The sequence below is a fragment of the Rhodotorula toruloides genome (assembly GCF_000320785.1).
Source record: "Rhodotorula toruloides NP11 unplaced genomic scaffold Scaffold22, whole genome shotgun sequence".
In the NCBI taxonomy this organism is placed as follows: Eukaryota; Fungi; Basidiomycota; class Microbotryomycetes; order Sporidiobolales; family Sporidiobolaceae; genus Rhodotorula; species Rhodotorula toruloides.
This window is the reverse complement of record NW_015622982.1, coordinates 256,037-281,195: the sequence shown is the minus strand read 5'-3', so window position 1 is coordinate 281,195 and position 25,159 is coordinate 256,037. Positions and strand designations below refer to the sequence as shown.

The following is a 25,159-nucleotide window of genomic DNA, read 5'->3' as shown; positions in this document are numbered from 1 at the left end:
CTCGCCGTCCGGCGCTGCCGCGGTCGGGTCCGACGAGGTTCCCGCCGCGCAAAACTCGACGCTCTTCGTCAAGAACCTGAACTTTGCGACGACGGCGCCCCGCTTCAAAGCGGCTTTCGACCAACTGCCAGGCTTCGCCTTTGCCCGCATCAAGACCAAGCCCGACCCAGCCGCACCTGGCCGGACACTCAGCATGGGCTTCGGATTTGTGGGCTTCCGCACAGTCAAGGAGGCCCAGCAGGCGCTCCAGGCGCGGGGCGAGCACGTCCTTGATGGCCACAAGCTCGCGATCTCGTTTGCGCACCGCGGAGCGGACAAGGCTGGCGCGGCGAGCGAGGGTTCGAAGGCGTCGGCTGTCAAGGGCGTCAAGGACACGACGGCGAAGCTCCTCGTGAAGAACGTTCCGTTTGAGGCGACCCGCAACGACATTCGACAACTCTTCAGGTACGCAAAGTGAGCGTCGACATTCTCGATTCCGTGCTTACCCGACTTGTCCGCGTTTGCAGCGCGTACGGGCAGCTCAAATCGGTCCGACTTCCGCGCAAGATGGACAACAAGACCCGAGGCTTCGCTTTCGTCGAGTTCGCCACTCGTCGAGACGCAGAAGCCGCTTTCGAAGCGCTCGAGCACATCCACCTGCTCGGTCGTCACCTCGTGCTGCAGTGGTCGGGCGGAGAGGATGAGGAGGGAGGACAGGACGAGGCGCACCGCGAGCGGGCGCCCCAGGCGAAGTCGAACAGGATGGGCAAGTCGAAGTTCGAAATGTAGCCAAAGTTATGTCCGGACGGACGCTACAAAATCGTCAATGAGAGAAGGCCATGCCGCTGTTGAGGCGGATGCATCAGTCGAGACCGAACCGAGAGTCCAGGGGTGCATCGCAACTCACCCTCCTCGTCGTAGTTGCCGAAGTCCGGGTCGATGGATCGTGCGAAGTCGAGGAACTGTCGATAGATAGATGAGCGCAGGCTGGAAGGGCTAGACGGAACGGATCCGCACCAGATTCCAGGTATCCTTCGAGACGGCGCGACCACCTTTGAACGCCAGAAAGTCGATCCAGGCGGCGAGATTTACGGACGAAAAGGTAGTTGACGCAGGGTCTAGAGGTACGAGGAGCTTCCACAACTCCTGAGCTATCTCGAAGTCTGCGGTGTCGCCAGAGATTGAGTATCAGCATCGTGCCCATCTGACGATCAGGAAATGCTCTTACGCAGGCTCTTCTGCCCTGGCTCCTTGGCGTAATCGAAAGCGAAGATGTAGATGCGGCGGAAGGCGTCAGGGTTTGACAGCTGCGCGCGCAAGTCTGCAATATGCCGCTTTTGCCGCTCAAGCGTGTCGCAGCTGCAGTTCCGGTCAGCGGCGCGAAGCCCTGAAGGATGAGAGGCGACTCACCCGACACCTTGCCACGCTCGAATCCACGTTTGCTTAGCGAACTTCCCCATTGACGGCGCACCAGTGAATTCCGCAAGAGCGAGAAAGACGACGTCCTCGAGACTGACGCCCAAGTCCTCGCAATACCGCGTGGTCCCATCCATCCCAATCTCTTCAGGTGACGCTGGATCTGCCTCGAAGATTCGGTCAGCCGTCGTTTGCGACAAACCGCGCAAACTACTTACCTCGATACTGCGCCCACAACGCTTCAAGATTCCGCAGGACTGCAGGGTTGGCCGCCGACGCTGCACTAGCCTGGTTGTAGTACGCGTCGATGGCGGCCTCCAAGCGCCATGCTGATGCTTTGAGGAAGCGGTTCGCATCGGCAGAACTGTGCGAGTTCGCGAGGGATCAGTCTCGGACGGAGGCTACCACGAGGTTGTGCCAGCACTTACGATGCTCCAGTGATGCTCGAAAAGTCCCGCACGCGACCCTCCTTGGCTGTCTTGCTGAGCGAACTCTGTCAGAACCGGGGCGATGATCGCGAGCTGGTCAGCGTCAACGGCAGCCGAGCGAACGACGGGGAGGTGCACCATGTGTATCAGTAGACGCAAAAAGCTTCAGCAATGATGCAGGCAGGCAGAGCGCGACGAAGCAGCAGCGTGATGTGTGGGGACGAGGTGAGAGAGGGAGGAGGGAGGAGAGGACACAACTTCGCGCGATTGCGGGCGTGAACAGACAGGCTTGCGCCCTCAGAGTAGTAAGGAATTGCGCGGCGTGAACGACCGCGTCAGGGGTTTCATGGAGCAGCTTCGCCCGACTATGGACTACGGAATCGCTGCTTGTACGCCGCTGGACTCTCGTACGCCCGCGCGCTCTGAACCCACATCCCCTTGCGCTTAGACCTGTGTGCCGCGGCCGTCAACGAAGAGCGGACGCCGTAACCGGGCGAGTGCGCTCACTTGGCATTGGCCTCCAAGGCCCGAAAGCGGTCGAGTTGTCCGGCATGCACTGCGCCAGCCGACTCATACACGGTAGCGACTGTGGGGCGTACTCGCGAAGGTCAGTCACCTAGTCAGCGGATACAGCGGAGAGCGGAATGAAGACGCACAGCCAGCTTCAAGCATCATCGCCGACACATTGCGCCGTCTCAGCCAGGGAAAGACGCGGACGTAGGCCATCCCGACGACCCGTCCATACTGATCTTTCTGGTGGAGCTCGACGAGCAGCCTCTTGCCCAATACTGTCGCCGTCAACCTGCGCGAAGACATCGATAAGACGGCGTATCGTGGCGCGGAATCCTGAGCACTTGCCACTCTAGCGCTTCTTGAGAATACGGCTGTGAAGGTCGCCCAAAGTGAGCGAGCTGTGTGCGCGCGACAGTCAGGGACCTGCTCGCTCAAGGAAGATGAGAACGCCTTGCCTCGGGAGCATCGATGCCGGCGAGGCGGACGTGCAGTGTCTCGCCCTTGAGGTCTGCTTGCGCGTCACGCTAGTTAGCAGGGTGGGGCGGTGAGGCGTCAATTCTCAGCGAACCTGGGCGTTTTGTCGGTGGACGAGACCAGGGTCGGAGAGCAGGGCGATGATAGAGGCGAAAATTGTCTGCGTCGCCGACACTGACGGTCGGTGTATACAAACACGGTCAGCACGAAGCCCTCATGGTACACGAGAACAAGCCGAACCTGGTCACGACACCCCTAAGCCGTCGCGGAGCGAAGTCTGCAGGCGCGAGCTCGTCGACGTTGCGGATGCGGCGGCCGTAGCGATGCCAGAGACGGTTACTGCCGAGCAAGAGCACGGCGGTCGCAGCACCAACCAACAGCGGGTTACTCGGTTCAGGGCGAGCGCAGGCGTCGAGGAGAGTCTGCCACGCCGAGGGTGTCGGCGGATCTGTTGGCTTCCGTCGAGGTGTTGTACCATTCGCGTCGGGGCTGCCGAACATGCTGCAGCGCTTACGCAGCGAGTCAAGCGGATGCGGTCGTGGTTCAACGACGAGGAGGCGAGGAGGGGCAGCTCTCCCTCTGCACGCTCCCACTGCTGTCAGCACACGGTCAGACCGGCTTTCTTTGCTCGCTGAACGACGCCATTACTCTCCTCCGTCGTCAAACATCGCTCGCCGACCTCCCACAGCTTCCGACACGCGAATCCTCTCCCCCTCTTCTCATCAGTCGATCGGAACGTCGGACGACAAAGGCGCGCTCAAGGGGCTGGAGGATGTTGTACAGGGACTTCGACCGGTTCAAGCAGGCGTGCGAGGAGCTGTACGCTCGTAGCGGGCCAAGGGTGAGCCAGTCTTGGTGTCCTCGTTGCCTTACATTCTTCCTCACCTCAAAGCAACAGACACGCACCTGCATTCGATGGCGTGCGGACGTGGGACTACTCGTCATGCGTCTGACTGATGATGTCCAGGTACGCACACCGCCTTCGTCCAGCGTGCTCCGGCTGATTCCGATTCATCTCCTCAACAGACACTCACCTTCAAGACGCGATCCAAGTCTTTCCTCAACCGTTTCGACTCTCTCAACGTCACTCTCTTGCGCAAGTACCACAACCGTGGCCGCCCCCTCGCGCACGCCCAACTCGACGCACCTGGACCATCAGAGCGCACGCTTCTGGATCCTTCCGCCTCCTCGTCGGCCGGTGATGGACCGAAAGGCGAGGTTGATGGGGCGAGCGCACGTACCAAGCGCAAGAAGGGCAAGAAGAAACAGGGAAAGTAGCACAGCGGTCAGACTGCAACGCGAGGCTGCAGCACGGTTGCGTCTCCTCCAGTGGATGTAAGCCGACGGTGCTGCACTGCATCCCATCTCAGCCACTTCGGTCGGAGTAAGGAGCATCTTTTGCGCTGCGAACGAGCACCACAAGGCTGATAGGGTGGACGATGTCGGAGCACTCTATGAGGAACCACGACCGCTCCTCAGAGGGCAAGGAAGGAGTTGTTTTTCCGATCTCTCTGACTGCGAGAGCTCTTGTCAAACGTCTCGAGAGGGTCGAACTCGCGAGGTTGAACCGCGTCCGCAATCCGCAACCCGGCACCGCCTCCCACACCTCTCGCCGACGCTCCTCCCGCCTCCTCGCGTGCTGATGGCGCAAGCACAGGTTCGGACGACGCTCTCGAGCGAGGACAACCCGCGTGGCATCCCCAAAGCTCGCTTCATCGTGCGCCAACTTGCTTCTCCGATCTCATCAGTTTCGCGGTCGAGTGCTCACTCCCGCCCTCTCACGACGGCAGGAGGACGTGGACGCCTTCGTGGCCGAGGCCAGCGGTGATGGGGAGCTCGTGCTCAAGATTCTGCAGGAAACGCTGGCGTGCGTCGGCCGTTCTCTTCCTTCTGCAACCAGCGCTCTCCGACGCACACGGCTGCGCAACAACATGATGCTGAGTCGTCCTCGTATGCAGCAAGTATCGCTTCATGGAGTCATCCTCCGTCCAGCGGCGAGCGGGCCTGGAAGAAAAGGTGCCGGAGCTGGAGCGGACTATCGAGATGGTCGAGCTGCTCATCGCGAAGAAGGTACCTTCTACGCTTCCTCTGAACCGCTCTCGACAAGCACTGATCGGTGACGCACCACTGAGCAGGAGCAGGGCGCAAGCTTCGACACGACTTTCGAGCTTGCCGACACGCTTTACGCCAAGGGACGGGTCGACGAGGTTGACGAAGTCTACATCTGGCTCGGAGTGCGTCTTGCCGTTTGCTCTCAGCAAGCTGTACTGGTATTGACGAGCGTTGCGTCTCTGCTTGTATCCTCGCGTCGCCGGCGCAGGCGTCAACCATGCTTTCTTATCCCCTCGATTCGGCTCACACGCTCCTGCTGGGCAAGCTCGACGCCGCACGCGGTACCCTTGGCACCGTCAAGGACGACCTGCTCTTCCTGAGAGACCAGATCACGGTGACCGAGGTCAATGTTGCGAGGGTCTATAACTGGGACGTCGCTCGACGGCGGCAAGATCGCATGAAGACAGCCGTGTAGTACTCTCAGTGGTGAACAGAGCACATGCATTAGATTGCATAGCTCGGCCGGCGATGATGCGATGACGCCCAGTCTGCCATCTCCACAAGTCGGGCCTGTCCCATGAACTGCTTCTACTACCGGCCAAGAGAGCTAAAACTGTATTTCACGTCTGCGCATCCAGAACCAGTAGTACGCAAACCCCTCTCCAACCTCCTCACACTCAACCGTCCACCCCTCTCTCCTCAACAGCGGTTTCCTGAAATGCGGTTGTCCAAACGTACTGTCCTCCGTCCGGTCAGCATCCTAGCGACTGGGAGAGAGGAAGGAGAGGGACGAACAAGTAGAGGAATGTGCCGGAGGGCTTGAGGACTCGGATCACTTCGTCTATCTCGCCTTTGACGGCTTCGACTGCTTCGGCTGGCGGATTCTGCGGGTGCACATCTCGCTTGATCAGTCAGAGAGAGAGAGAGAGAGAGAGAGAGAGAGATGGAGAGGAGGAAGGCGACGCACCCAGGGATCCTTCTCGCTTGTCAGCATCGCGTCGAGAGTCGCTTTGTCAAAGCAGACGTCGACGGATTGGTCTTCGAATGGCAGTGCTCGGACGTCTCCTACCGTCCCTGCGTTACGTACACCCACCCCTCAGCTCAACCAGAGCAAGCAAGTAGCAGTGAAGAGCTCGCACGCACAAGTCATCCCCTCACACCCCGCATTAACCCTCCTCATCTTCTCAATCACCACACTCGAGTAATCCACATTCGCAATGTTCCTGTACCCATCGTCGTACATGTCGCGCGAGAGCGTCGAGTTACCGCAGCCGAGCATGACTATCCGTGCGTCCTTGTGAGGGATGAAACGGTGGACGAGGTGGCGGATGTCGCGGTAGGATTTGCACCAGTCGAAAGAGGAGTCGTCGGCTTCCCTGTGCGTCGATCGGAAGGATCAGCGAGACGCTGAATGGCGAGGGCAACAGGGAAACGGACCTCGAGTACCGTTCGTCCCTGCACAGACGACGAGAACAGCGTCAGCTCGCCTCTCCTGACTTCAAACGCTCTGTCGAACGCACCAGTACTTCTGTGTGCCATACTCGGCGTTTTTCTGCGGCAGCAGAGCGGACGCGTGAGCCTGTAGATCCTCATCGGCACGAGGAAAAAGAACGAGCGCACCTCGGGCAACAAGTCGGTCATTCCGCCGCGCGACAAGCCAAACCGCTTCCTACCAGTCTAGGGTAGCAGTCTAGCACGTCAGGCGTGCCCCTGAGCGGGTGAGAACCGCTGTGAGCGAAGCGAGGCGCGAAGAGAGATTTCGACGTCGATGAGACAGCGCTCGTCGTCGTCCCGCGCACGCTGTGGGTGCGCTGCTTGACCTGCGACGCTTCACTCGACTCGCACAACATGCTCCTCGAGTGCACCGCTCACCCGATAGAGTTGGCGACGAAGCCTGCGTCATGACCGGCCCCGCTCTTCTCCTCCGGCGACCTCTCTCTGTCCCTCTCACTCTCGCTTTCCCCAGCTCGCTCGCAACGAACGATGTCGACACTCTCAGTCTACAACTACTCGCTCCTCTCCGTCCCCGCAGTCTGGGTCCTCGGCATCTCGACCCACTGGCATGCGATCCTCCTCTCTGCTCGCTCAAAGGAGATCCCCAAGTTCGACAATGTCGCACCGAGGCAGTTTTGTGCCAAGGTTTCGGGGTTGGCGAAGACTTCGAAGGTGCGTTCGGTTCGGATCGACTGTCGGGCGAGGGAGAAGGAAGGAAGGGGAGGAGGAGGGGAAGGCGGGGATGGAGGCGTGCGCGAGGTCGAGGAGCTGCACGGGTGCGGCTGGTTCGGATGGAGGCAGGGGACGTGATGAGGGACGAGCAGCCCGCTTGAACTACCCGGAACCGCCGAACTGACCCTTTGCCCTCCCTCTCTCGGCAGGACGCCCGCGAATTCCTCCGCACCGAAGCCGCCCAGCAAAACATCTTCGAAAACATCGCCCTCTACGCCGCCGCCGTCGTCGTGGGAAACGTCGCACGCTTGCCGGTCAGCTACCTGAACAAGGTTGCGCTTGGCTATCTCGTGTCGAGGTTGGCTTTCGTCGTACGCTGCGACCTTCCTTTGCCCACGCAAGGCGAGGGGGAGGTACTGATGCAGAGAGTGTACGCAGATCTGCTACGTCAAGACTGAGCAGGAGAAGTACACGCCTCTCCGCTCGCTCGCCTACCTCGGCAGTCAGTTTCCCTTCCCTTCCCTTCCCTTCTCTTCCCGCCGTCCGTCCTCCTACCGTTAGCTGACGGTCGTACGTGAGGCAGGCACGATCCTCACTCTCGGAGTGTTCGTCAAGGCCGGCACCAACTTCAACAAGGCGCTTTACTAGATGTCGAGCGGCGCTTTACTGGACGTCGAGCAGCGCTTGAGCCGCACGAGTCGAGCCGCGTAGCTGTACCTGAGAAGAAGCGATTCAGAGCAGTATTTGATCGTATATCCGCAGCGTGGCAATGGAGAACGAGCGAGCCATTCCGAGATCCTTCGAAGAGGCGCGAGTGCAGACTCTCGTCTCCAGCACGCTTGAAGCAGATCTTGTGTTACAACAGCCAACGTCTTCTCCTTTCCTTCTCCACTTCCAACCGAGCCTCAGTCCCTCATGCATGCGAATGCGAGTTGCGAGCGAGGAGCAAAGAGGCTCGACTTTCGACGAGTCGAGGTTTCACCAACTCGCGCGCTCGACACCAGGCAGCTCTCCCCGCTCCGCCGCAAGCTTGAAGCGGTGCTGTGCGCCTCAAGACCCAGTTAGTTCCGCTCTGACGTTACGATCGAGGGAGAGCGAGGGACGCACACGAGCGAGACCAAACTCCTTGCTCGCGATCGCTCCCCGTCCTCGACCCGAGAGGATACACCGGTTCCTAATCTCCGTCGGGCGGGTCTGCGCGACCTTTCGAGGTCAGCGAAGGAGGAGAGAGGGACGAGGAGGAAGGGGACGAACGTAAGCGGGCATCGCAGCCAGCTTGTGCATCGCAGCCACGCGTGTCCGATAGTCGAGCGTCGTGTTCTGTGTGAGGTACTTGAGCGCCTGGCGCAAGGTCTCGTTGGCTGTAGCGATAACGCGATGAAGGTCAGTCGTCGCCAGTCGGGGAGATGAGGAGGAAGCGAGTGGACGCACCTGCGAAAGCCTGGCGCCGCTTGTAGTCCTTCAGCGCGGCCCAGTTCGGCAGTCCCTTTGCGAATCCCATCGTGTGCTCGCGAGTGTCGAGGTGCGAGATGGTCGCGAGGAGGAGAAGGTCCAGCTCGAGGCATACACGCGCTCGTCGCTCTCGCTAGCCTGGCCGTGCTAGGATCCTGGTCCGCTTCTCCTGCTCTCGCTGCCCCGCCCAGTCTTCGCCCCGACCCGCCAGGCTCGCTGCGGCGCCCGCCCGCTCGCTCCCCGTCTCGTCCAGCTCCGTCGCGAGATGGCCAAGGGCGCGCGCCACGAGCTCAGGAGCAAAGGCAAGGGCGTGCAGAAGACCTACGGCAAAGGGCGGGACCGTACGCGCGCCGACAAACCGAAAGTACGCCCGCTTGCTCCCTCTCCCCCCTTCACGAGTCGAGGACTAAGGACTGACGCGAGGAACTCGACTCTCGCTTTCTTGCGCGAACAGTTGATCGAGGACCCGGAGCTGGAGGAACAGGTGCTTAGGAACCAGCTCAGAGAGGCAGGGCTCTACGCGGCGAACGTCTTGGGAGGTGCGTTCGCCGTCACTTCCGAGGCGGTGCTTTGTGTTGACGGACGACAGCCGACACGCTCTCTCCTGCTCGCTTTCGACAGATGGGAACTGTCTCTTTCGGTGAGGAGATGCGCGCCCTCTGCGGCGAGTGTTCCGTCAGCTCACACGACTTGTCAACTTGGTCCCGCAGCGCACTCTCCGACCAACTCTACGGTTCGCCCTCGATGCACCTCGCAATCCGGCAAGAAGTTCGTCTTCTCGCTTTGCTCCTTCTCACGATGAGACTGACGAGCTGCCCGCACAGGTCTGCGACTACCTCTCCTCGCATCCGGACCGCTTCCGCCTCTTTGTCGACGAAGACTCCGTCCCGGGCGGCTTCGACGGCCACGTCCGCTCGATGCGTCAGCCAGGTTCGTCCTGCTTCCCTGCCGTCCTCTTCCTCCAGTCGTAGCTCACGAGAAGCGATGCGCAGGAACCTACGGCACCAACATCGAGCTCTCAGCCTTCGTAGCACGCTACCGCCGGCCCGTCAAGATCTGGCAACCCAACTTGATCTACGTCATGCCCGTCGAGGAAGGCTCAGCCGACTCTGCCGCCTCGGGTAGTGCCGAAGGGTCGGGGAAGGAGAAGGTGTTGAGTCCGAGGGAGAAGAGGGCGATGGCGAGGGCTGAGAGGGAGAAGGAGAAAGAGCGTGAGAAAGGTGCGAAGGGCGCGAAGGGGAAACAACCTGCCAGGGAGGAGAAGGCGGAGGAGGAGGAGCGGGAGAGTGAAGAGGACGTCCCGCTTTGCATCGTGTGAGTATCGGTTCGTACGTCGCTCTCCAGGACGGCTTGCTGACATCTCGTTTCGGGCGCAGCTACCACTCCTGGGAGCACTACTCAAGCTTGCGCAACTTGACCGGACCGCATACTGGGCCGCCTCGCCTGCGAGTGGTGCGTGTCGTGTCCGCCTTCTTACCCGTTCGGACGCGTACTGACCTCGTCCTCGCAGGACCGCGTCGGTTCTGCGCGACCCGAAGACCGACGGACGGCGTCGAAGGAGCCTGATGCTGAGGCGGAAGAAGCGGTCGACGAGGACGAGCCGATGGAGGACGAGTCGCCCTCTCGGCCACCATCTCCGCTTGCAGACGGTCCGCCAAGTCGACTGCGCCTTCCAGACCGACAGTCCGCCTCGTCCGCCCCTCCGATTCTCGACCTACCGCATCCTTCCCGCCTGCCTCCTCTTCCAACCACCTCCCGTCCGCGCAGTCCGCCTCCCGCGATCCCCTCTTCCTCCGGCCTCCTCTCCCCTCCGCATCCATCAGTTCACGAGCGCGCCATCGCCCTGCCTCTCCCGCCTTCCCCTCGGCCCTCATCACCAGCCGACTCCTCCTCCTCCGGCACCTCGACCGGCGTAGCGAGTTCCTCCTTCGGCTCCTCAGCTCCAAGCACAGTCGCCTCCTCCATCCGCGATCGAAGCATGTCCCCTTTCCCTCCCTCTCAGGGCAGCAAGACAGGGTATGCGGTGACGGAGGAGTCGCCTCTGCACGACGAGTTCCACCACGGCGAAGGCGATGAGGAGGAGACAGACTCGTCTGATGCGCATCGGGATAAAGTCCGCTCTCGCTCTTCGACGGGGAAGGAGAAACTTCGGCCGCCTCCGAGGACGCGGAGGGGTCCGAGTGCGAAGGAGAAGAAGGAGCTGGCGCGGCAGAGGCGGATGGAGAGAAGGCGAGCGAAGGGCGTTGGTGCGAGTGGTGGAGTTGCGGACGGGTCGAGCGATAGAGTGCTCAGGAGCGCGGGACCGGCGTCTGATGCCGGACTCGCCAAGGTCAGAGAGCTGTACATCTAGGATTCCCTTCCTTCGTTCCACTTGTCGCTAGAGTTTTCCGTTCGTTCGCTCGCTGTTTTGCATCATTCCCATTCTCTCTTGCATAGTTCCTCATCATCTTGCCACGTTTCCTCGCACGAGCTTACACGCAATCGCATCTACGACGTTCTCCTCCATCTCTGATCGTCCCCGAACGGATTGCTCGACTTGTTGAGACGACTCGACGCCTGCGCCTCGTCGTCCTCCGTCGAATGTCCCGCCCCGTCTCCCTCACTCGAGACAGTCATGTCCGATCCGGTCGAGTACCTCTGCGCCCGTATCCTTGGCACACTACTCGCCCTCTCCTCCCTGTCCTCCTCCTCGCATCGCACGAAGTAAGCGCTCGGGAACGTCCCTCGTTGACCCTTCCACGTCCCTTCAATCACCACCGCTCTCCACCAATCCGCATTGATCTCCTTCTCAACGCGAATGACGTCGCCCTTCTCGAAAGAGACGTCGTGAGAGTCGTCCTCGGATGAGGCGGTCGAGGTTGAGGAGGAGGGAACGTAGGACCATTGCGCACGATAGGTCGAACCGACTTGCCCGCTTCGAGCGGCGGGAGGAGAGGTGGGTCGGCGCCGTGCTGGGAGTGGAGGGGTTGCGCGCTTCGTAGGTGATGAGGCGGACGACGAGCGATCGGGGCGGCCTTGCTCCGAGTCGCCCAGTGAGCCGTACTTGCCGCCTGCGCCGATTGAAAGCTTTTTGAACGAGCCAAGCGACGGCATAGCCGGCATCGAGGGCGCCGCGAATCGCGAGGGAGTCGTCGAACCCGACCGAGCAGGCGAGACAGCCTCCTCCGTCTTCCAAGTCTCCTCTTCCGACTCCCGCTGCGCATCATCCGACTTCTTCCTCCCCTTGTTGCCGAGTGCGAACCGCTCCAGGAAGCTACTGCTCCGACTGCGATTCGCCTCGCTCAGATCTCCGCCAGGACTGAGCTTGTCCTTGTCCTTCTCGCTCGTTTGCGAAGCGACGGTGTTGCTGCGTTGGCGGTTCGGGCCGAGGATGCTGAAGGAGGCGGGCGGAGGGGTGCTTTGGCCACGTCTGACGGAAGAGTCGGAGTATGAGCGGGACATGCGAGTCGGGAGAGGCGGAGCTCGGCGGGACGAGCGAGGCGGACCAGCCGACCTGCGAGTCAGGCGTCAGCGCAATATTTGCGCCGAAGGTAGCGCCGTCCGCACGTAGGAGGGATACTTTGCAACTGCCGCTTGCAGTCGGTAAGAAGCGAAGCGAAGCCATTTGCGAATTCTGCGACGTCGCTTCTTGAGTTTAGGCTGTAAGGAAGTCAAGCGAGAAGAGGCGCACCGAGGTGGACGTCCACAAGGTCGAGCAGCGCCTTCGTATCAGTCTCAGCAGCCGCTTCATACTCGGCAACCTGGCGAGTGAGCCCGCGGCAGGCGGTGTCATAGGCGAATTGGGCGTTGTCGAGCTCGTGCTCGTACTCCGAGGCGTCCTTCTTGCCCTTGTCGATCTGTGCAGCAACGTACATGTCAGCTGCATAAGGCTTAGCGCAGTGAGCGCCGAGCGCACCTTGGTGAGGACACTCTCCAGCGTCTTGCGCTTCTTCTCCGCTTCTTTCACGGCAAGATCGACCGCGCGAAGCTCGTTCGTCCGACTTTCGAGAGTGGCGAGGTATCCAGACGCCAGGTTCTCCTGGTACGCTGTAGCGAGCTTGGCCAAGTCGAGGTGAAGCTGTCCAACTTGCGAGAGGGCGGATCCTGTCGGCACGGGGTCAGCGAGTCCTTCGACTCCCGTGTAACCGAGCGGTCCCTACCGTACGCATCGTCTCCTCCCGGCGCCAAAGTCAGACGGCCTGCCTCACTCCCGCTCAACATCGCCTCGCCAACCCATGTCGCTGGCAGCTCCGTTTGCTTGCCCCTCGAGAGCAGCGCCGCACTTGGATTGGGCTTGGGCTTGGCGATACTACTTTGGAAGAGCTTGAATGCGGCGAGCAGGTTCGAGGCGAGGTCGTAACGCGCTGTGAGGGCCTCAACGCGACCCGGTTCGAGAGGTGGGGGGACGGAGGAGTCGGTGTCGCCTGGGGACGAGCTGGGCAGCGTGGGACGTGGCAGCGACGAGAGAGACTGCTTCAAGCGGTTCATCGCGACAGGCAAGCGAGCGACGAGGCGGAACGGTTGTGAACAAGGGAGAGAGTCGTCCACCGCAAGGCGGGCGAACGAGTCCGCGGCTGGCGGGACGCTTGCGAGGGTCGTATGAGCAGCAAAGGACGTGGGAAAGACTGTTGACTAGCGATCTATTTCTGCGAGACGCCTGTTGAAGCGCCGCGATCTTTTTGGGCGACTCCTCCCTGCCGAACTTCACCCTGCGCACCATTTCCTCCGACCCCCGTCGATTCCACCACTGACTCTTCCATCCGACACTGCTGCGCAATCACCGATTACCCCTCCTTGAGATCCGCCTTCATCCCAGTCCCTCCTTCGCCCGGCTTCATCCCCAAGACCTTTCTCGCCTCCTTGATCCTCGCAGCAAGTTTGCCGATGTTCGCAGCGGCGAGTACCACCTCCTTGTCGAGTTCGACGTCGAAGGCGCACTTGATCGCGTAGGCGATGTGGGACGCTTCATCCGTCGAGTAGAGGACAAAGTCGTCCGGATCCGAGAGGATGACCGAACGCGAGGCGGGCGACTCGGAAGGTGGAACTTCAGTGGCGGGCTGCTTGCCTTTACCCTTGTCGGCAGGCGAAGCGGCCGTCACAGTCGCTTCGAGCGCCGCGGTAGCCTGTCGCGAACGAGCGAGACGAGCCTTCTCGACGAGGTCTTCGGCAGACTGCGGGACCGTCTCCGGGTCGAGCGAGAGAGTCTTGGAGACGACGTGCGTCAGGGCATGGTGGATCTCGAAGGGGTCGTCGGCATCGGTTGGCTTGTCGACGTAGACTTCGAACGGCGACGAGACGGCCATGACGCTGTGCTTGCCGTCGTGGTGGTACCTGTACAGACAACATCGTCAGCGCGCTCGGATGATCAGGGTCCGGGCGTACTCACCGGAACTCGTAGCGGCCGACCCTCCAGGGAAGCTTCTTCCCGCTGAAGACAACGTGACCTTCGCGCTGCTCAGGCTTGAGCTCGCCATGCTCAGGCGGCTCGCCATCTCCAACACCCTTGTACTTGTCGCCCTGCCATTCCTCATCGAAGACACCGAGCCACTTGCCCTGACTGCTGACCTTGGTGATAAGGCGCGACTTGTTGGCGTCGAGACGGTACACGCCGATCCAGTCACGGCGAGAGTGGTTCGCCGGAGCAGTCCACTTGACGCCGATTGGTTCGCCGAGGTGGTAGCGGAGCGAAGGGGCGGACGAGGTTGAGGCGTGAGGGACGAGCGGCGGGAAGGCCGAGGGGTCGAGCGAGAGCGAGTACAGCGAGGCATCGTACGAGTCGAGATCGGTCGCAACGCGCGAGATGACGAAGCGCTCGCTCGATTGCTGGAGCAGGATCTTGGTGTCCTCGACGTAACCCTTGACGGCCGGGGCAGCTGTCCGCAGGTTCCAGTCAGCTCCGCTGCCTGCACGATGCTCTAGTCGCGCACGCACATTTGTTCAGAAACTCCTCGACAGCGTCAGCCGTCTCCTCGAAAACCTTCTCGACCGTACCCTGCACCTCGCGAACATTCTTTTGCAGGCGCTCGATAAAGTCCTTGCCCGTCTTGGCGGCAGTCTCGTGAGTCGAGACACGGCGGATGGCGCTACGAATCGTCTTGGTCACGCCGGCGTCCTTGCGAAGCGTGTTGCCGTACAAGCGGCGCATGTGCGGGCTGTAGAGGCAGATTGATCAGCGACGCTTCTATCGAGGTGACGAGGACGAGAGGCGCACTTCTCGACCTTGCTGAGGAACCACCAGTGCGCGGCGACGGCGATGACCGCTTGAGCGAGGAGGAGCTTCGAGCCGGCGATAAGGCAGAGACCGAAGAAGGCGGCGCCGCCCATCGAGCGTTCTGGATTGTTGAGGAAGCGGAATATGCCGGTGTAGTAGAGTTCATGAGGATACTCGTCAATGAAGAAGTCGCCTGCGCAACGAAAGAGGTCAGTCGGCGGGTCTTCGACAAGCTTGGAGGTTCACGCGCACCGTAGAACCAGCCGAACGGTCCGAGAACCTCGAATGACTCGGTCGCGCACCAGACGTGCAGCGCGATAAGAAGCTGTCGTGGAAGCGGGGTCAGTAACGAGTCGCGCGGTCAGTGAGAGGCAACTGGGCGTACAAGTCCGAATGTGTGCCGAACGACGACAGTCCCAACAGTCCAGTTCTCCGGGATCGTGTAGCAACCCCAGGCGAGAGCGATGTACGAGGCTGCGTGCGAGTATACGTCAGTGAGAGCGGGAGGAAGAGCTTAGAGAGGTCGAGAGCGCACCGTAAGTCATGCAAAGCGAGAGGTTGTAGATCGACTTCCAGTTCGTGAATGTGTCTTGAATGGCCTGCGTGTCGAATCGACTGTCAGACTGGACTCTCGAGATGAGCGGAGCAGGGTAGGACGCACGTCGCCCTCCTTCTCGTAGTGATAGTGCTTGATGAAGTGCCTGACGAGCCACTTCCCCTCGCCCTGCTTCTGCAGCGCGACGCCCAGACCGAAGGAGTGGAAGAGGCGCCAAGCGAGCGCGTGGAAGAAGAGGAGCGTGAGGCGGATCGAGCGAGGAAGTGAGGGGAGAAGGGCTGGAACGAGACCATAGATGAGGACGAGCATCGAGGCGAGGTCGCGGGCGCTGCGGATACGGAGTGTCAGGGGGAGACGAGTGAAGGAGGGAAGTAGGGCGCACCGGAACGGATCCCAGTTCTTGAAGATCATCAAGTCTTGGTGGAAGTATTTGTTGTCGAGATCGTGCCGACTGACCGGCTCCTCCGGCTCTTTGGAGAACGTCGAACCGGGGAACGAAGTGGTCGAAGCCGCGCGCAACCTGCCGTTCATGGTCGGCGGGCTCGCCAGTTCGTCCTTGTCCTCCTCAAAGGGGCTGGTTGCCGTGCCGTCGATCGGGGTGTCGGCACCAGAGACCTGGCCGGACACCATCGGGTGGAGAGGCGTGCGGGCTGCGACAGGGCGACGCTGACCGTACGTGCGAGCGATGTCTGCGAGGAAAACCGTCGGCTTATCGGCTATGCGAATGGTAGCAGGTTCCAACCTACGAGGGTTCTCGAACCAGAGCAGGAAGCCGAATTGGCAGGCGTGCGCGGCGAGTGAGACAAAGAGGACGACAGGGGAGGCGACGATGAGCGACAAGCCGTAGTATCCGGCGTAGCCCACCGAGTACATCGGGTGCGGGGCGAACTCGAAGACGCCGTCGAATACGAGGCTCTCGAGCGAGAGGAAGAAGGCGTCACCCCAGTACCACCTGCGAGTGAGGGTGGGTGAGGAAGAGAACAAGGGGAAGTGAGGAGGTACGCAGGACTCACGCAAAGTCCTTGACAATTCTGTGCGCGTCCGTCTTGACCCACAGGTTGAACAGAAGCAGCGTAATGCCGCCAGTCCAACGGAGGAAGTGGAAGAGGACCGAGTGTCCAGGAGGTCCGGCGAGCGTGAGGTACGAGAGCGAGAAGAGGACATAGGAGAGGAAGTCGTTGAGAAGGATAACGTCGACTGAGTGGCGGAAGAGGATCCAGACCTGCAGGAGGAGAAGAAAGATTAGCAAGTCCTTCAACAGCGAGAAGGGAAAGTCCGGACATTGTACTCGAGAGGAACGGCCTGCAAGCAAAAGATACTGATCAGCACAGCTCTGTCATCTACGGATGAATGCGCGACGCACGTCAAAGTCGTAGTCCTTGCCCATCTTCTTCTTGAGTTCGCTCCGAACCCAACGAGCAATCGCCGGCCTGCGCTTGTCGTCGAACCAGCCATGACGCTGGACCGTCTTGACGATCCAACGAGTCTTGCTTTGCTTGGTGAGAACGTAACCGAGACCGGCGTCGTAGGCGAGACGCCAGAAGGCGAAGTAGAGGCCGAAGAAGATGCGGGACGAGGTGCGCGAGAACCAGGCGAAGAGGACGACTTGCATGCCGAGGAGGAAGAGGGTCAATAGGTCGATGTCCTGCAGGAGCGAAAGCGTAACGAGGTGAGCATGTGTTTCCGCGGTTCGTCTCATTCACGAGGAAGGGCCACGCACCGACTTGGGGAGCCTCGGGTCGAACAAGCCGGACAGAACATTGTGCGTCTGGGGAATCTTAAACACTGCGCGAGCGGCAGAACCCGTCAGACGCCGCGAAGACCATCCGGAAGTTCGTCGAGGCGCGAGCGATGGGAAACGGTGTAGACGCACGCTGGCCGTCTGGCGTCTTGCCGATAGGTCCGTCTGCATCTTTGTCCGCCTTTGACTCATTTTGGCCCGCCTCTGCCGCATCAGGCGTTGCGGACGCGCTGTCGTCGCCGTGCGAGTGCGAGATGGGGCGCCGGCGGAGTGAGGGTTGAATGTCCTGGTCAGCCGCGCCAGCCGTGGCAGCCAGAGCGTCGTCGGGCTCGCTCATCTGCTGTGCGTCTCGCAGACAAGCTCAAGGCGCAGGCGAGCCGTAAGGAAGCGAACGAGGAGAAGTCGCGGCGTTGTTCCTCCGCGAAGGCACCATCCGCGTGTCTCTCGAATTCGTGGTCAAGATGCACGTACAGTGGCTGAGAACAGCGTGTAGGCGAAGGAGAGGGCGCGCAGAACGCCGGCGACGGGCTTGGTACTGAGGAAAAGCGAATTCAGGCGGGCAATCTATCGCTACAAGCGGTGACAGAACGAAAGAGGCGTCCAAGCGGAGAACGAAAGTACGCAAACAAAACCCGACAACAAGCGAGAGAGCGAGGCCCGAGAAGGAGAGGAAGGATGGCGCCGTCTACCAGAAAGCGCCAGCGAAGGACCAGGTGTCGAGGTCCCAGTCGACCAAGTCGTCCGCGGCGAGCAGCGCGCCGGTCGATGGCGAGCGACGCAGGACCTTGCCGGCATGGAGGAAGGCGGTGAGGATGACTTGGAGGTCGACAGCCGAGAGGATGTGCAGGCGGGTCGCGCGGGCGAGAAGAGACGGCTACGGGAGAGCGAGCGGTCAGTTCCCGGTGTCAAAGGAGCTTTGAGGGCCTGTCACGCACATAAGTCTGGTCGGCGAAGCGCCACAGCTCGCCCTTGACCCAAGCGCCCGCACGCTGCCAGAGCTCCTGGTCGACCTCGCCCATCGCATTCGTCCACATCGTCGGCAGGAAGCGCCTCGACGTGTCGATAACGCCGTCATGCAAGACAGGCTGCAAGGTCCATGAGGCGGCGTGGACGTTCGAGACGAGGACGAGAGCCGAGGTGCCGGCGAAGAAGGCGAGAGGTTGCGGACCGGCCGTGAGGTACTTGATAGCAGCCAAAAGCGCCTCGCGGCCGCGGTCCTCGTGTCGTGCCTGTTCCGAGAGGCTGTCAGTCGCAGCCGGAGTAGGAGCAGACGCGAGAACGTACCATCAACGACTTGAATGGCAAGCCAACCTCGCCAGCAGCCTCGATATCGCAGAAGAGCTGAGCTTCGAGGGTGCGACCGATCGCGCTGAGCGTGACTTTGGCGCCTTCGAGACTGTCGGCGTCGTCCGCAGACGTCGAAGGCAAGAAGGACGGTTGCAGGAGGACGGTTTTCCCGCTCAAGCCCGCCGGCTGGCTGATGTTGACCGTGCACTCAATGTCGTCGTCGTCTGGGCAGGCAACATGTCAGCAAGGTTACTGAGCAGTCGTCCTCGGACAAGACTCACTAGCTTGACGCGTGCGGTAGTCGAGGAAGTCGAGCGTCTTCTCCGTCAATTCGCCAAGGTTCACCTCGAGCTCGACTTTGTCGTCCGAGACGAAATCAAACAACGCCATCATCTCGCCTTCAGTCGGCACGAGGGGGAACACGCCGCCTTCGTCGTGCTGGAGATCCTGCTCGAGGTGCGATGCCGTCTGAAGATGCGCCAGGTCGAGGTGGAAGCTGAGACGTTCGAAAAACCTGCGTGACGATCCAAGTCAGCCAGCCTTCCCTCGAGAGTGTAAGCGAGGGCGATGCACCTGTCGTCGAAGGCGAAGTTGCGACCGGGAAGGCGATGCTCCTTGTCCAGCTGTGCGGCGATTGCCTTCGCGCTGAGCTCGTCGAGTGCGGCCTTGGCTTCGGCGGTGCTGAACGGCGAGAGCATGGCTACTCCTTGCGCAGGGACGTAGGAATCCTCCTCCATGGTCATGATCGCCTGCGAGGCGGTTCTGTGTCAGCTTCTTATCGAGCGCTGGGAAGTGCTCGTCACGCACCTTGATGGCGGACATGGCGAGGTTGTGCTTGCAGTCGTGAGCGTCGGCCTTGACCGGCTCGTCCGTCCACCGCTTGGCGTACGCACCCATAACCGCCGCCTCTTCGCGCTCGTTCATCGCGATCTGGTGCTTCGTCCAGACCTTCTCGAATTGACGACCACTGTGGACGGCTTCGAGCGCCGGCTTGACGTGGTAGAAGCGGGAAAAGGCGTCGAGCGAGTCTGGCAAAGGGTCCGCCTTGACGAGGGGAGGAGGAAGCGGTCCCATGAGACGGCTGTGACGAAGTTTCGCGGGTCAGTATGCGCAGCAAGAGACGGGGGTGATGAGCTGCTCACAGTGCGCGCTTGTTGACGTGGGTGCGCATGCACCTGATGAACGAGGCGAGGTCGAAGTCGACGAGGCTGTGAGGGTTCGGGTCCTCGAGCTCGTCCTTGTGCTCCTTGTAGGCGTTGAACCAAGTCGAGACGAGCCGTTCGTGAAAGTCGCGCTCCTGCTGACGCTTGAGGAGCGTCCCCGCACGCTTGGCCAGGGCATCAGCCTTGTTGCCGGAGAAGAAATCGCCCAGCGGGTTGTACGACGGGCGAGGCGCGCGGAGGTGCAGAGCGCGGACTTTGAGGACCGCGACAGCGTCGAGGAGAAGGTCGTCCTGCTCCGGCGTGTAGCGACTGCGCGAGGCGCGCTTGCCGGCCGGAAGGTCGGGTCGCGGACCGAGGGGGTTGGTCAAGAACTCGGTCTGGTCCCCACGACGGAACGGCAGCGGTGTCGTGCGCCCTTCCGCAGGGAGGGGCTCTTGCGCAGGCAACGGCGAACCTGCTGCTTCTTCGTCCTCCTCTTCATCCGCCTCCTCGGCAGGCTCTTTCGCAGGAGTCGCCTGCTTGGCACGAACGCGCTTGACGACCGGTCGGCGACGGATGTTGGGCTGCCGCTTGATGGCGTACGGGTCCTTCGCGAGGCGAGCCTTTTGCTGAAGCGAGGTCGGGACAATCGTGCGCATCGAAGGGTCCGTCGGAGCGTTCTGACCGGCGGGCAAGAGTCGACGGAGTTCAAAGTCGAGCTGCTTGGCGTCCAGCTTGTCGCGGCGGTGCGGGTCCTGGAACGTCTTGTGCAGCCAGTCGACGACGCTCTCGTCCAGATCCGGGTGCCCGTGCTCCTGGCGGAAGCGCTCGACGATGACCTGCCAGTCGCGCTCGCGCTGATCCGCCGCCTCCCTGACCTTGCGCGCGAGGGCGGCAGCGAGGTTCGTCGGGGTCTTCGCCTCGTCCGCTCCCGCCTCATCCTCGTCTCCGGCTCCCCCTCCAGCGCCGTCAGTCTTGCGCTTCTTGCGCTTCGGCCGCACGAGCTCTTCGGCCTCCTGGTCACGGATCTTGACGAGGTAGTCCTTGACGACGTTTGTCGGCGCGAGGAGGCAAGCAGCCCACGCCTCGAGATCGACAGTGCGGTCGGCGTCAGGGTCGGTTAGGCCAGGATCGTGGTGAGCGAGCTTGTTGAGGAAGGTGCGCTGGCTCGGTGCGAGCTCGTAAGAGTCGCGCCACTTGAACGGCCTCAGCAGCTCAGGCTTGCGAAGGTGGCGTGTCGGACACGTCGCGGGGAAGACAGGGTCGTCCAGCGCATGGCCGGCGTCGTCGTAAGATGGGTCCGTCGAGACGGAGTGGAGACGATTCCAGAAGTACAAGACTTCGTCGATGTCCGTGACGGGGCAGACGTCGACGAGCGGGAGGGCAGGGTCGCGCAATGCGTAGATGGGTGCCCGCGCGCGGAAGAGCCAGTGCGTGCAGGCCTTCGGGTTGGTGGGGACCTCGAAGGTCGGGGCCACAGAGCGGGTCGTCGCAAGGGTTCCCATGACGAGAGGCGTGAGAAGCTGGAGGTCGATCAGGATCTGGAGGTCCTTCCAGAGCGACTGCTTGCGCTTGTTCGAGCGAGGCCTGATGATGTCGGCGATCTCCTTGGGCACGTCGCGCATGGGCAACTCGAGTTTGTCCGGCTCGGCGAGGAAGGCGTCCAGCGTCTCGGACTGGACGGGCAAGGGAACGATGCGAAGGAAGACGCCAAGCGGCATCGAGTTGAGGAGCGTCGACTGGGCGATGACGAAGCCGTCCTCGTCGCGCTTGACGACGATGTCCTTCTCGTCGACGTGCGAGAAGACGAGACTTGCGAGCCACTTGTGGAGCTGGCGCGCGCGTGCTACGAGGCCGTGCTTGACGCCGTGAGAGCGACCGAGAAGGGTCTGATGGTGGCGGAAGAAGCTGCGCACCCGGTCCTGGCCGTCGGTCGGTTGCGGGTCCGGAAGGAAGGTGCTCTTGGCGCCTGCGTCGTCCTCCTGCTTCTCCTTGGTCGGCACGTCTTCGTCCGACATCACGACGAGGTCGGGCTGGACTTCGTACCTTGTGAAGCGGTCGTGAGGGTCGCGGTTGGCGATGTCGTCGAGATAGTTCTTCACGATCGCGCTGTCTGAAGCGAGCGAGGTAAGGTAGAAGACGTCGTGTCGTTGCGACTTGCTATCCGTGACGACGGTCTTGCGGAGCTGTCCGCTCGATGTCGCGGCCTCGAGGACCTGCTTGAGGTTGGCGCGGTCGATCACGTAGCCGTGGCGCGGAGGGTTCTGCTTCTGACCCCAAACGTAGAGCGCCTCGTTGAGGCGGTAAGTGTACTCGAGTACGCCGCCTTGGGCCTGGACGTAGTCGACGACCTCCTGCTGTCGAGCGAGCAAGGTGAGGTTGGCGCGAGAGGAGACGGACGGGCGGCCGGTCGCAGGCTTCTTCTTGCTGGCTGGAGTCGGCAGTACGGGAGTCGCGGACGTGGCGTTGCGGCCTATCGAGGCGGGCGTCGCAGCTGGCGTTGCAGGAGGCTCGTGAGCGGGGGCACCGGACGCAGCGGGCTCCGCCGCTGGCTGAGCAGACGCCTCGGCAGGAGCCTCCGCAGGTTGCGCATTCGCCGCCTGCTCAATCCGCTTATCGGACGTGTCGAGAGTTGGCGAAGCGGGACGGTCGCCTCGTGGCGGCGAAGAGCTGTGAATGCCGGCAAGCGCGTCGAGCGCTTTCTTGACAACGCTCTTCTTCTTCTTGGAGACAGAAGATTGTGGGATGTCGATGTAGGGTTCGAGGCGCTGGCGAGTCGTGGGCTTCGTCTTTGGAGCGGTTGGAGCGGCAGGTGTCGCAGGGGCGGATGATTCAGCGGCGACAGCTGTACGAGCACGTTTGCGTGGCTTGGTGGCAGGCGTGACGGGAACTTGAGGTGTCGACGGTTCCGTCGCAGGCTCGTTGCCGTCAGCCGTCTCGGCGGGGGCGTCCTTCTTCTTGGGCGCCCGACCGCGCTTCTTCGCCGGTGTAGGAGTCGCGGCAGGCGGCTCGTCAATCTGTTGTTCAAGAAGAAATCAGAGAACGTTGCTTTGGTAGCGAGTGAGGCGAACGTACCGGCGTGACAGCCTGCGGCGAACCGCTCGCCCCAGCTTCACCGTCGCCTGTCGCAGCATCAACCGCCTGCTCGGCCTCCTTCTTCTTCGGCGGCTTCTTCCTCGCGTTTTTCGCCTTCGGCCTCTCGATCGGCGGCAGGCCCTGCCTCGCCCTCTCCTCGTCCTCCGCCTTTTCCCGCTTCTTGCGCATGTAGTAGGTCTCCTCGCCAGGCTTGAGAGGGTGCTTGCGCGGTCGGCCGATCACAGCCTTCTGCCTCTTCGGCGGGGGCGAGCCGTCCTCCTCCACTTCGTCCGCCGCGCCATCCGCAGGCTGCTCGACACCGTCAGCAGCCTCGATCGCCGCAGCCTTCCGCTTCTTCGCCGGCGCCTTCTTCGGCTTCTTCGAGACGCCCGTGACGCTCTTGGCGGTCGTCGCCCAGAGGTTGAATTTGGCGAGACAGGCGTGTCGTTCCGTGTTCGAGCCGTACTGTCCTTCAGCCGGACCTTCACCTTCCGGCGTGAGCCAGCCTCCAAGCGACGCGGAGTCGGCGATCTCGCGCCACTGCGCCTCCATATCCTCGTCGGGGAAACCGCGGGAGCGACGGAAGGAGAGGTAGCCGACGAGCGAGAACCAGCGCGTCTGCTTGACTCGCCCGATTGTCTCGTGGACCGAGTGGATCGTGTAGTCGGCGGAAGGAGCAGGAGGGCGGTAGCGGCCGAAGCGCTGGAGGAGGACGTCGATGAAGCGGACGGGATAGGCACCGAGTGCAGACGAGATCTCCTGCGAGCGGTCGAGGTCCGTCAGTCGATGAGGCAGGCGAGCTACAGTGAGAGGCGACGCACGAAGTTGGTCAAGCCTCGACTTCCGGCGTCCATGAGCAGGTCGAGGATCTGACGCTCCAGGGAGCGATAAGCGACCGGGCAAGCGTGCTCGTCGTCCTGGGCGTCTTCATCGCTCGCCAACGCCTCGGACCCGTTCGCGCCTTCTTGTGCGTCCTCAGGCTTGAGCAAGCGCAACGCCTGGACGACGCTCGACTGCGTCGCCGACCTCTTCTTCGTGACCGCGATTTTCTCGACAATGCCCTCGTTCGCCATGACCGAGACGATCGAGTTGAGACGGCGGAGCTCGCGAGAGTTGGCGGTGTGGAGACCCTGCGAGGAGCCAGACCGTCAGGTTGCGAAGCTCGACAGCAGGAGGAGGGAAGACGCACAATTGCCGAGTGCAGCTCCCAGTGCGGCATCCACCAGTCCTTGCGGCGCTTGAGGGCCTTGACGACGCGCTTCCGGATGAGCGGCACATTCGTCGTCAGGTAAAGCGTGCTGATCGGCGTCAACTCGGTCCCGTCCCAGCCGCCGCCGAAGCCTGCGTCTGCACCGTCTTCTCCGTCTTCCTCGCCGTCTTCTTCCTCCTTCACATCGGGCTCAGAGGCAATGTGCGCGGCCCAGGCGGCCGAGGTCGAGAGGTAGCGGACGTGGACGACGCGGTTCGTCCGGCAGCCTTCGTCGATGTCGCTGAATTTCTTGCTGTAGGCGGAGACCCAGGAGAGTTAGTACAGGCTCCTCCTCGTACAGTGCGCGAGAGCTACGCACATGATGCCGAGCTGCTGCGGGATCTTGATGTAGTGGAAGACGCTCTTCGGGTCGATGCCCATTTCCTTCGAGATGCGCACGGCTGTCGTGCCCTCGTCCCTGCCGCGCGAGATCATCTGAAGGACGGCGTAGATCGTCGGCGTGAGACTGGTGGGCTGCGGGGAACATAGACAGCGAGTGAGTTAGGGGAAACCACGAATCGTCGACGAGGGCTAGAAAAGACGCACCCTCGCATGGCTGCCAGTAATCGCGACCCACGCCGTCTCCTCGCCTGCAAGGATCCTCAAGCTATCGCCGTACCGCTCCTGCAGAGCGGCGCGGCCCTCCTCGCGCTCGTCGCCCTCGATGATGCGGACCTCGTGCGTCGGTCCTTGCGCCTTGCGCTCGATTTTCTTCTTCTTCCTCTTGTCCTTTGCAGTCTTTGCCTCCTCGGCATCACCGCCGTCTGCAGGAGGAACGCTGTCCTGCTTTCCTTGCTCTTCAACTTTCGGCTCGTTGGCAGCTGGCACGGCGAGCTGCGAGAGGACGCCGACGCGGACGCCTGGCTGTGAGAGGAGGGCTTCCCAGACGAACGATAGGAAGGCGTCGTCAACCCGCTGAGCGCGGGTGCCATCCGAAGTTGAGGGCTGATCGAGGCCAGACGAGGCGCGGTCATAGAACTGCTCGACGAAGCCGCCGAGCGAGGCGACCGACGTTCCTGCGGAGTGGACGAGTACTGTCAGACGAGTTCCGCTTCACTCGTACGAAAATGCCCGCTGTTGTGCCGGAGTCGAACCCTCGACGCCCAAGTCGTCCTGCACCGCTCAATCCTCGGCTTTCCCGCATCCCGTGCTACGACGCATTGCAACGCGCGCAAGTTTCGCGTCGAGGAGCGCCGTCCAAACACTCGTCCTCGTCGAACGCCGCCCGAGAGAAGTGTCCACCCTCATCAGCCTCGAGTCAAGTCCAGCCAAAACAGCGACAAGACTGCCTGGTCGTCCGCGCCCGCGCCTCAACGGTTCATCAAAGCCATGCGCACGCACCTGCGTCCCCGTCCATCGCGACCTCCTCGAGGAGGAACTGCAAGAGCGAGTCGATCATGCTGAGTCGAGCGGCTCAAGCAAAGCTATGCGGGCGGCTG

At 61.9% G+C, this 25,159-nt stretch overlaps 12 protein-coding genes across 12 annotated transcripts in view; 5 read left to right on the top strand and 7 right to left on the bottom strand.

Annotated features, from left to right (window-relative positions):
* RHTO_03729 (pre-rRNA processing protein Mrd1) overlaps positions 1-768 on the top strand; it is a gene marked incomplete at both ends in the record, with an annotated part of 2,753 nt that extends 1,985 nt beyond the window's left edge. The window contains 2 exons of the mRNA XM_016417398.1: positions 74-444; positions 507-768. Coding sequence (XP_016271314.1) covers positions 74-444; positions 507-768 — 633 coding nt within the window. The remainder of the gene's footprint in view (positions 1-73; positions 445-506) is intronic.
* A 34-nt stretch (positions 769-802) lies between these two features.
* RHTO_03728 (protein of defective-in-cullin neddylation protein family) lies at positions 803-1,964 on the bottom strand (the record flags this gene model as incomplete). Its single annotated transcript, XM_016417397.1, has 8 exons — positions 803-824; positions 883-941; positions 997-1,142; positions 1,208-1,338; positions 1,390-1,558; positions 1,614-1,759; positions 1,824-1,888; positions 1,962-1,964. The coding sequence occupies 8 exons, from the start codon at positions 1,962-1,964 to the stop codon at positions 803-805; spliced, it is 741 nt and encodes a 246-aa protein (XP_016271313.1).
* A 224-nt stretch (positions 1,965-2,188) lies between these two features.
* Positions 2,189-3,310, bottom strand: RHTO_03727 (nuclease domain protein; the record flags this gene model as incomplete). Its single annotated transcript, XM_016417396.1, has 7 exons — positions 2,189-2,273; positions 2,331-2,409; positions 2,480-2,625; positions 2,682-2,734; positions 2,792-2,844; positions 2,905-2,984; positions 3,051-3,310. The coding sequence occupies 7 exons, from the start codon at positions 3,308-3,310 to the stop codon at positions 2,189-2,191; spliced, it is 756 nt and encodes a 251-aa protein (XP_016271312.1).
* A 272-nt stretch (positions 3,311-3,582) lies between these two features.
* RHTO_03726 (signal recognition particle, SRP9 subunit) lies at positions 3,583-4,088 on the top strand (the record flags this gene model as incomplete). Its single annotated transcript, XM_016417395.1, has 3 exons — positions 3,583-3,651; positions 3,709-3,777; positions 3,837-4,088. 3 exons carry the CDS (start codon positions 3,583-3,585, stop codon positions 4,086-4,088), a joined length of 390 nt encoding a protein of 129 aa, XP_016271311.1.
* Positions 4,089-4,452: 364 nt separating this feature from the next.
* Positions 4,453-5,337, top strand: RHTO_03725 (prefoldin subunit 3; the record flags this gene model as incomplete). The annotated part of the gene is made up of 5 exons (XM_016417394.1): positions 4,453-4,527; positions 4,601-4,677; positions 4,769-4,880; positions 4,946-5,044; positions 5,131-5,337. 5 exons carry the CDS (start codon positions 4,453-4,455, stop codon positions 5,335-5,337), a joined length of 570 nt encoding a protein of 189 aa, XP_016271310.1.
* A 132-nt stretch (positions 5,338-5,469) lies between these two features.
* Positions 5,470-6,503, bottom strand: RHTO_03724 (endothelin-converting enzyme, metalloendopeptidase; the record flags this gene model as incomplete). The annotated part of the gene is made up of 7 exons (XM_016417393.1): positions 5,470-5,599; positions 5,658-5,746; positions 5,830-5,936; positions 6,006-6,238; positions 6,300-6,317; positions 6,383-6,414; positions 6,483-6,503. 7 exons carry the CDS (start codon positions 6,501-6,503, stop codon positions 5,470-5,472), a joined length of 630 nt encoding a protein of 209 aa, XP_016271309.1.
* A 342-nt stretch (positions 6,504-6,845) lies between these two features.
* Positions 6,846-7,676, top strand: RHTO_03723 (membrane-associated, eicosanoid/glutathione metabolism (MAPEG) protein; the record flags this gene model as incomplete). Its single annotated transcript, XM_016417392.1, has 4 exons — positions 6,846-7,028; positions 7,238-7,399; positions 7,467-7,530; positions 7,612-7,676. The coding sequence occupies 4 exons, from the start codon at positions 6,846-6,848 to the stop codon at positions 7,674-7,676; spliced, it is 474 nt and encodes a 157-aa protein (XP_016271308.1).
* A 330-nt stretch (positions 7,677-8,006) lies between these two features.
* Positions 8,007-8,529, bottom strand: RHTO_03722 (mitochondrial 40S ribosomal protein MRP2; the record flags this gene model as incomplete). Its single annotated transcript, XM_016417391.1, has 4 exons — positions 8,007-8,069; positions 8,136-8,222; positions 8,283-8,389; positions 8,460-8,529. The coding sequence occupies 4 exons, from the start codon at positions 8,527-8,529 to the stop codon at positions 8,007-8,009; spliced, it is 327 nt and encodes a 108-aa protein (XP_016271307.1).
* A 216-nt stretch (positions 8,530-8,745) lies between these two features.
* On the top strand, positions 8,746-10,830 carry RHTO_03721 (OTU domain-containing protein 3; the record flags this gene model as incomplete). Its single annotated transcript, XM_016417390.1, has 8 exons — positions 8,746-8,844; positions 8,935-9,019; positions 9,102-9,120; positions 9,191-9,248; positions 9,305-9,410; positions 9,473-9,794; positions 9,857-9,932; positions 9,991-10,830. The coding sequence occupies 8 exons, from the start codon at positions 8,746-8,748 to the stop codon at positions 10,828-10,830; spliced, it is 1,605 nt and encodes a 534-aa protein (XP_016271306.1).
* A 137-nt stretch (positions 10,831-10,967) lies between these two features.
* RHTO_03720 (BAR adaptor protein) lies at positions 10,968-12,947 on the bottom strand (the record flags this gene model as incomplete). The annotated part of the gene is made up of 5 exons (XM_016417389.1): positions 10,968-11,973; positions 12,027-12,093; positions 12,151-12,316; positions 12,376-12,563; positions 12,620-12,947. The coding sequence occupies 5 exons, from the start codon at positions 12,945-12,947 to the stop codon at positions 10,968-10,970; spliced, it is 1,755 nt and encodes a 584-aa protein (XP_016271305.1).
* A 296-nt stretch (positions 12,948-13,243) lies between these two features.
* Positions 13,244-17,304, bottom strand: RHTO_03719 (phosphatidylethanolamine N-methyltransferase; the record flags this gene model as incomplete). The annotated part of the gene is made up of 15 exons (XM_016417388.1): positions 13,244-13,790; positions 13,846-14,332; positions 14,391-14,611; positions 14,671-14,863; positions 14,923-14,995; positions 15,056-15,144; positions 15,206-15,269; positions 15,332-15,554; positions 15,609-15,915; positions 15,973-16,178; positions 16,240-16,448; positions 16,508-16,528; positions 16,590-16,871; positions 16,947-17,011; positions 17,100-17,304. 15 exons carry the CDS (start codon positions 17,302-17,304, stop codon positions 13,244-13,246), a joined length of 3,192 nt encoding a protein of 1,063 aa, XP_016271304.1.
* A 348-nt stretch (positions 17,305-17,652) lies between these two features.
* RHTO_03718 (B-block binding subunit of TFIIIC family protein) lies at positions 17,653-25,119 on the bottom strand (the record flags this gene model as incomplete). The annotated part of the gene is made up of 13 exons (XM_016417387.1): positions 17,653-17,841; positions 17,903-18,196; positions 18,252-18,478; positions 18,536-18,768; positions 18,828-19,003; positions 19,062-19,335; positions 19,397-22,413; positions 22,472-23,230; positions 23,293-23,601; positions 23,661-23,973; positions 24,040-24,194; positions 24,267-24,736; positions 25,062-25,119. 13 exons carry the CDS (start codon positions 25,117-25,119, stop codon positions 17,653-17,655), a joined length of 6,474 nt encoding a protein of 2,157 aa, XP_016271303.1.
* Between the last annotated feature and the right edge of the window lie 40 nt (positions 25,120-25,159).